Source organism: Pinus tabuliformis, chromosome 7 (genome assembly GCF_031772625.1).
Source record: "Pinus tabuliformis cultivar Carrire ecotype Pingquan chromosome 7, CPIR1, whole genome shotgun sequence".
NCBI lineage: Eukaryota > Viridiplantae > Streptophyta > Pinopsida > Pinales > Pinaceae > Pinus > Pinus tabuliformis.
Genome location: NC_142293.1, coordinates 686396957 through 686406475, shown reverse-complemented (window position 1 = coordinate 686406475; position 9519 = coordinate 686396957). Strand labels below are relative to the sequence as shown.

The 9519-nt window shown below is 34.3% G+C and overlaps 1 protein-coding gene across 1 annotated transcript; it reads left to right on the top strand.

Annotated features, from left to right (window-relative positions):
• The first annotated feature begins 8001 nt into the window (after window positions 1–8001).
• On the top strand, window positions 8002–8919 carry LOC149249339 (3'-5' exonuclease-like). The gene has a single exon (XM_089456214.1). It carries the CDS (start codon window positions 8110–8112, stop codon window positions 8791–8793), a length of 684 nt encoding a protein of 227 aa, XP_089312340.1. The 5' UTR covers window positions 8002–8109; the 3' UTR covers window positions 8794–8919.
• The last annotated feature ends 600 nt before the right edge of the window (window positions 8920–9519 follow it).

Sequence of the window (9519 nt, the reverse complement as noted above, 5' to 3'; positions counted from 1 at the left end):
CAGATGTAAGTCATCAATTCAATAAATATGAAAAGGGAGAAGATTTTTTCAAGCTCTCACTAGACTTTATAAGATTTAAATGACAACATAAGAAAATATTCCTTTTACAAAATTGTGTCACGATAAATAACTTTTATCTTAATGCACCTACTACCTTTTCTATATATGCATTTTATTGATACTTCAGCTTTTATAGTGTTGTGAAAGAAACTATGTAAAAAGAGCAGCAATATTACACTTTTGAGCAACCAGGAATAAGGTTTTGTACAACATTCATGCGATCACTAGTCTATGGCCTTTTGAATTACATTTCATTGAAATTTAATGGATATAAATATATTATGCGTCAAAACAATAAATTATTAATGTTTTATACGTATATATACCCTTTCCTTCTAGTTACGACTGTCTATAAACTGTCCTCTTCTTGATCTCATGTGGATATAACCCTTCTGAGAATACAATGTTGCATTTGACCTCTACTTCTTCTTTGCTATTGTTGATGATCTCAAAAGCCTCAGGATCGTGTATGAGAATTGGTGGAGTTTCATGTTCACTTAGGTCACGATATGTTCTAGTCAACAAGATCGATGCATGGAAACACTATACAAGATTAACAACCGATGTTAGAAAAGTGTGAAAACGCTGAAAAAATTCAATCGAGTGAAACATCATACAAGTTAAAGAATCAATAAATAGAGCTCATATGCACAAAGAAGTCATGGAAATGATGTTGCATGAGTGGATCCATAAAAGCATTAATTAATTGTAGACAAGTTTTCCTCACTCCGTTGCAAATACGAAGATAAATTAGTGTTGAAAATTGGGTACCTGTGGGATCCATAAAGGCATCATGCATTGCTCACAGATATATTGTTGTATGCAGAAGACCTAATATAGGATATCCCACTGAATAAACCCATTTTCCAATTCCAATAAAGGCAATAGTTGTTTGTGCATTCCATGAAAGGATAAGATGTATGGATATGACAATTGCTCGACAAAATGGTTTGGTTAATCATTGTATGCCATTATTCAAATCTGAGGAACCCTGAGGTATTTTGTCATACACCTCACCCGTCACACACATCATCATAGCAACATCAATAAGCCAGTGGCCATCGTGTACTGGAGTTGCACATAATGACGTATCTCTACAGATAATGGCGATTGTATCCCCAGATGCATAGTCAAGGTGGAGAATGAGGCCAATGTGGTAAAGGAAAGTGTGGTTGTTAATGGAATATTTGATACTTGAAGGAAAATGTTACCTATTGGCATGTCTTTTCACGTGCACATCATATTACGTTCGAATGTTTTTTACTTTAGGGAAATGTTGTTCTAAAAATCAGGTGTGACAAAGCAAATTCACCAGCCCCAATTTGTCAGTTTTAATGATGAATATTGCATCCTTTCATTTAATTCTTAATTGAGTTCAAGTTTTACAGCGAATATTCACTTTATTCTGTGCATGATACTTTGGAGATAGGCTTTTGCCTTATAGTGTACTCCACCTGCAGATGATGAAATAACAAAATATAAGTAGTGAACTCTATTTTTCGACATTAAAGTCCACCTATACTTTAGACATGAGGTTTTAATCTTACACTATGCCCCACCCATAAGTAAAGAGAGTGGAACATTATTATTGTGCAAGATTTGGTTGATGTTGAATTGTACCTTTCTTAGCTTATTTCTCTTTAATGAGATTAAAACCTAATAGCTTATATTAATTAACGCGTTAAAATAATGAGATTAAATTTTACAAAAATTAATTAATCTAAAAAAAATTAAAACCATTACTAATTAAACCTCTAAATATTATGTTTAAAAAAAATATAAAAATTTAATGTATTAAAATAAAAGTGTTTAAGGTTCGTTGTAATCTTGTGATTGTTGTTTTAGAATTGAATTAGCGATGTCAATTACAAGTGGAAATTATATGCAAGTGGAAATTTTATTGAGTAACACCCCTTGGAATAAGATTTCTCTAAAGTATCAAATGGAAATGTCTCTACGGAGGCAGAATGGTGAAAGAATGCACATGAATGTTGGCTGAGCAGAAGGAATAAATAAAATGAATATATTTTAGATTAAAAATTCCACTCAATGTTTTCAAGATATTATTAAACAAACTTCAATATTACGGGTGAGGCCAATATTCTATAAAGTTTAACCTCTAACCATTGGTTGGGCCACTAACCATAAACGAAGAAAAAAATCATGTATGAATAGTGAAGTCTATAATGAATTTTTCCTACTTACATTAGTATTGCTCACTTAATGCTCAAATGAAATGATTCTGTAATACCCCCTAGCTGATTATCCATGTAAAAAAAATATAAGATGAAGGTAATGGGACATATATTCTAAGACGAATGGTGAGAAGTAGGTGTCACTTTCGGTTTATTTATGGTTAAGGAAATTGGCAAAGGAAATGGAAAAGAAAAAAAATGTATTAATTGGCATTTATTTATGAAAATAATGGAAAATAGGAGAAAAGGAAGGATAAAGGTCATAAAATTGTCCGAGGATGAAATTGAAAGAAAATGAAGAAAAATAAGGAAAATAGAGGCCTTAATGATAAAAAGACTTTTGAGGATCACTTGACAATCTTTCATCAGTTCAATTTTGGGGCTCTATTCTATTGTCTCATTCTCTTCCCACTTGATTCCTCATAAAGCATGATCCTTGGAAATTTTGTCAGACAATGACATAAACACATACATCTATACATATATAGACATCAACATAATCTAGATCAGAACATCATTACCTAATATTGTAAGATCAAGGTTAATATAACTCCCTTTAGCCTCCATGACATGCACAACATTGAGAAGGACAATTCTCAACATAGCCAACACATCTAATACCTTAGATTCATTCACTTTACCTTTCCTGTCACCTTTCTCATGAATGTCCTACCACCATCCATTTATCCCAATGGACCCAACCAATCAAGCTGAATATCATATTATTTCCTTCAACTATCATTTAATCATGCACGAAGCTTCATTTGGGTCTTACATTACCTGCTGGGTTTCATTTAATGCTTCCCAAGTTCCCTTAACTTCCCTCTTTCCCCAATGAATTCCCAAGTCCCCCAAAACATAAAAGGAAAGAACAAGGAGAAACATGAAGAAAACCATGAAAAACCAAAAAAATTATAATACCACAAAAAAAGTGGCATGGCCATGTACTAGACATAAAATAATCTGCAAATCAAGTGCAAATAGATCACAAAGCATCGAAATCACAAGACTAGTAAAAAATAACCAGGACTCAACCCCATGGGTTCCTAATGCCTCCAAGGGAAAGATCAACCTCACCCTTCTCCAAGATTCCATGGCCATCTCTTTTTCCATGCAATCCCCTACATCATACTTCCATAAACATGTAACTATTAGTGCACACATAAATGTAACAATATACTTGTTATCTTACCTTGTTGTGTTGAGCACACTTCCTTGTAACTGAACACATACGTATGTTATCTCTCAAGGGACTCCAATTCCTTGATGAATCCCCCATAACATGAAACCAAATGTTACACCTGTCAAATACATGTTCATGAGAATAACATATGTCCACGCAATGTCAGGAAAAATAAAGGATAGGAAGACTTCATGTATTCATGCAAAGCACTCATTCATTTCGAAAAAAGGTCTCCAAACATAGCCAAATGAGTTTTCACCAGATTCTTTTCCTTTATATTTTTCCTTACTACAATGGAGCCTTTATATGTACTATCAGATCACCCTATTGTTATTCATATAAACAAATCATCTGTTACCTTGTCATGCTAATACCAAGCATGTTACCTTGCAACTATTCACACATGTTAGTCACATGTTCCAAAGATCAAGACATAATGTATATTAATTTGAAATCAACCTTTACCAAGACTGATAGCCATGCCATAATCAACTCATAGTCATTAATCATAATACTACAACTAGCACTGACTTACACTCATGTGCATATTAGTTTTCCCAACGCATATTGTGATAGTAAAATAATTTTAAAACAAGATAATTCCTTCATGCAATATTATAGACAAATACACATATAATGCAATTAATCAAACATTGAGACAAACTGTAAACATATCATGTTAGATAAACCAAACATATGACATAATCACACTCATACCTCAATGTATCTCAGGGGAGGCTATCACATCTGCACAAGTCAGTCCAACACCCACTGGAAGGGAGTTGCAAACCCCTAATATTTTCAGAGAGAAATGATTAAGTATCATTATGGATTGCAAATTATAAGTTTTTGTTCTTGGAGGAGCTATTATATTACAATAAAGGTTAAATAACCAAAATTTTAATGAGTATTAGGTTAGAATCGTGTATTTACAAAATGTAATCCTTCATAAGTTATCCCTTGATAGTTTACTTATGCTTCAAATATTTCCTCACTTTATATTTTTCTTAGGCTTAGTATTTTAGATTAGGGAAGCGATATGAGAATTTCAACTTATTTGAAGATAGGTAATTCTTGTGCAAACAACAAATGCCTTGATTTATTGAAAGTGAATTTTAATATAAAACCTTATAATTTTCAAATCCTCTTGATATATTCTAACAAGTTGTATAAATTTCATTATTATTACATAGATATAGACAAATTCTTTTATTTCACTTGTTAGTTAATTATTTTAGGAGTCTCTATTGATGTTATTTCAAATACGTTTTTTTTTGTTGTCCACATCTCATTCACCATATACTCTTACAAATGAGATGGTTCTGCAACAAGATTTCTGCTAGATTGAATTCACTCAATACATAATGAATATGAACCATAATATAAATACAACATTGAATTTAAATATAAATTTTAAGAAGAGTAAAAGTATTATAAAAAATGAAATTGTATTGGATATATATATATATATATATATATATATATATATATATATATTCAATTTTTTTGCTACAAGAAAAAGATTTCACCCTCAAAATTGTCCCTAGATGCAACTTTCAAATAATTCTAAATGCATCAATTTTTTATTATATTATATCATCTATTTAATTATTTTTCCTACACTAATTTAAGATATGAATAAGCCAAAATAAGTCATTTTTTATTTGAAATTAATTGTAATTTCTAACATCATTATTATTACACTATTCCTTTTGTTTTTTATGTCATGTGAATCTTTATATGGCTCACACCCTTAATCTTTGGTTTGAGTAGCCATGACCCAGGGATATCTAAGTTCTCAATATCTCTCGAGGGCACCTGACCTATGCTACAAAACTCTTTAACATGGGTGGATTTTTTCCCATGAGATTTCGAACTGGTAGTATTTTCAACATGAAGTGCCTTAACAAAACACTATGTCACTACCTATTATATGCCCTATAAACTTATTATTACTTTATTTTTAATGTTATGAAATAATATATTAATCTATTCTATAATATACAATATTAAAACAATAATAAAGTGTAAATCTTCACCAGAATCTTATTATATTACTTTTACGTTTATAGTATCCATAAATTGTTTGTCCATGATTTTTTTCTTTAAAAAAAATTAACCATAAACATAAATTTAATTTTGAAAATTTAGAATTATTCTTAGTATAATGATATACTTCATAGTTTCATACTAACTTGCTTAATACTCTACAATCACACGTTGGTGAACAATGAAATGTCATAATAAACATGTACGGTGAATCATGGCTACCTCAGACATGTTCAGGGTTAAAATTCAAATATGAGGAAGAAAGGGGAAGGGAAAGAAGAACCAAAGTGATTAAATACGGTGCGACTATTCTATTGGTACAATATTGGTACAAAAGAAATTGAATGCGATGGATCCGAAAGAAAATCTACACAAACATGAGACTCGTAGAAACCTCAAAGAAAAAATATTGGGATCATTGATTATTCTATTGATGTGATGGAATATTGGGATCATTTTGAATTAATTTGAATTGGTTAGGTGGGCATATCTATACATTGGGGAAGTGATTTATGCTTAAACAATGTATCCATTGAGGAAGTGGTACAATTAAGGAAAAATAAAGAATATATATAGATATATAAGTTTTTGTGGGGTTTACTTCTCATTAGGTAATAGGTTCAAATCTTATGGGGAGGGGTTGAGGATGGGAGATACCTTTAGAAAAATAAAACTATCCCAGGGGGTGCATTGAGATTCCAACATGCCTTAATGAAAAGATAGTATGGAACTTGTTATAGTTTTGTTGCAACATAGTGTTAGGTGCCTTTTTGGAGAAGATCATGATTGTTAAGGATCCTATCTTCAAGTTGGGCTCATCAATCGGTACAAAAAAAGAAGACAATTTCTTGGGTGGTTGATAGGGAGAATTCATTGGAGAACACATCTTGGGGACGATAGAGAGTCCATTATCATGGGAGCATCCTTCTTCTAGCTTACAAAAGTGCCTTCTTCAATTTTATAATAGATTTTGAGATCTGGGTCTTGTTAAGAGCCTGTAGTACCTCTAAAAGTATTTAATATGGCTTCTAACACCTAGGGAGTACCCCTCTCTCCCTCCCTCTCCCTCTTCCCTCTCACTGTTCCTCTCCCTCTCCCTCTCCCTCTCCCTTTCTCTCTCTCTCTCCCACACTCCCTCTCTCTCCCTCCCCCCTCTTCTCTATCCCTCTCCCCCGTCCTCCCATCTCTCTTTGTCTTTATCTCTCTCCCCCTAACTCCTTCTCCCTCCGTCTCCCTCTCTTTTCCCCTCTCGCCTCCCTCCCTTGTTGCCTCCTTCCATCTCTCTCTCTCTCTCTCTCTCTCTCTCTCTCTCTCCCTCTCCCTCTAAACCCGTCTCTCTCTCTCACACATACACACTCTTGCTCCCTCTCCCTCACCCTCTTTCACTCCCTCTCCCTCTTCCCTCTCACTGCTCCTATACCTCTCCTACTAATCTCTCTCTCTCCCACGCTGCCTCGCCAACACGTCCCCTCTCCCGCCTCTTTCTCCCTCCTCCCATCTCTCTCTCTCTCTCTCTCTCTCTCTCTCTCTCTCTCTCTCTCTCTCTCTCTCTCTCTCTCTCTCCCCATATATTCCCCACCTCCCCGACGTCCGTCTATTTGTGCGTGTGACCCCCCCTCTCTCCTCCTCCCTCCCTTTTCCCATCACCCCTCTCTCTAAATAATAACAAAATATAATTCACATAGGTAAAATAAAACATCCCTCTCTCTCTCATAACAAAAGATAATAAAAAATAAAACATCTCTCTCTCGCTCTCTCCCTCACTAATAAAAAAATATATAATAATTTTTTCACATAGTTAAAATAAAACATGTCTCTCTCTCACTAATAAAAAGATACAATAATTTTTTCACATAGGTAAAATAAAACATGTCTCTCTCTCACTAATAACAAAATACAATAATTTTTTCACATAGGTAAAATAATACATTTCTCTCTCATAACAAAATATAATAATTTTTTCACATGGGTAAAATAAAACATCTCTCTCTTTTTTAGTAATATCTCTTTCTCATAACAAAATATAATAATTTTTTCACATAGGTAAAATAAAGAATCTCTCTTAACAAAATATAATAATTTTTTTGACATAGATAAAATAAAATAATGGATCCTTTCTGGAAGATTCATTGTTTTATTTTACCTATTTGGAAAAATTATTATACTTGAGAGAAAAGATACAATGTTTTATTTTATCTATGTGAAAAAAGTATTACATTTAAGAAATAAATCCTATTGTACTTTCGATCATAAGATCTAAAAAAATTATTATATTGTAACAACCCTATGGTAATAGCTTGGCGTAAGTTATTCAGTTATGGAATAGTAATTCTTTTTAAAAAAGATCACGAATTAGTTTCAAAAACTAATTCTTATTATCCATAAAGCTATCAATTAAAGAATGGCAGAGGATGGCGTTAAGGGCGGCTTGGAAATTGGAACTGATTCTTGGATTCGGAACGGCGATGAAGTAGATTTTCTTGATCGTTGACAGATTTTAACATTAAAAAAGGTTCTCTGTTAATCATGCCTGTTTAGCATCTATGAGATGTTCGTCATGGTAAGGTCCGCAAGAAGTAATTGGTTTTCTCGTACATCAGTAGGACTTACAGACTTAACGCTATGCTATTCTGGAGAGTCGAAAGATTGCAGCGATACATTGTCAAGAGAGCACTTGGGGTTGGTTCTCCTGTACCCATTGGGACATATGGCTCTAGACGGACAATCACAAGCTCTACCCAGATCAATTTGGCGGGAAATTCCATACAAGCGACCCTTACGGATGACGGCCACGTTGCAGAGAGTTGGGTTTATCAACAAACTGGGCAGAAAATAGTAGGGCTTGACATGGAATGGCGGCCCTGTTTTAAAAAAAGAGGATCGCAGAACAAGACTGCCTTGCTCCAGCTCTGTACTGACAATGGCTGCTTGATTATTCAAATGTTGTTTCTGGATTTTATGCCAGAGGCTCTTGTTGGGTTTTTGAAGGATCCGGAGATTAAATTAGTGGGTGCGGGTGTTCGAGCTGACGTTGCTAAGCTCCAGCGTGATCATGGTTTGGAATGTGGAGACCCAGTGGAGCTGGGTCGCTTGGCAGCTGAAAAGTTCGGGAGGCAGAAGCTCAAGCAGGCCGGGCTCAAGGGTTTGGCCATTGAGGTTTTGGGGTTAAATCTTCCCAAGTCCAAAACAGTTTCTATGAGCAATTGGGCCTCAAGGAAGCTTCAAGAGAAGCAGATCGAGTATGCTTGCATTGATGCCTTTGTTTCTTTTTCAATCGGTAAGAAACTCTTGGAGCCTGAAAACTGATTTTGCCTTGTAAGGGCTTTGTTTCTTCCAGTTATTTTTGCCAGATGGTTCCCTTAAGTGACCCTAGGCAGGGCAGGGCAAAACAGGGTTTGAGAATTTTGACGGTAAAGCATGCGGTGAGAGATTATCATTATGGTTATCATATTTAAAGTTTGAAATTATTTGCTTATGCTTGTTTACTTGAGCAAAGGTCTTCTCCGGCTACGGTTAAATCTGAAGCTGATTCCCTGCCCTTTTAATCTGATCTATGGCTACTCCTGTAAGGAGGTGCTTCGGAAAAGTAACAGAAGCTTAGCCCGAAAACACATGCATGTAGTTGTTCATGTATTTATGTTGTTATAGATCTGGTTGCAAGACCATGTATTTATGTTCTGATATATATGCTAGTTAGCTAGTATGTTATGCGTGCTCATGCATATGAGTAGATGTTAAAAGATCTCTTTAGATGTTGATTATTGTTGGAATAATATTGTAACTAATCTTGTTGCCAAGATTGTTGATGACTGCATTGACAGGAAACGATGGCAGATGGTGCCAAGGAAAGTGATGTTTAACATTATGGCAGGAAAAAGGATTATTCGTCCATGCAGATGAAGTCAAGCTGCAGTATTGTCCAATGCTAGAACAATTATGCCACAAGGAATGTTGCATGTGGCGGTATGTAAATAAAAGATTACATGTAAATTGTATTAGCTTTAGCTAGTTATGTGACAGCTTAATGATAAT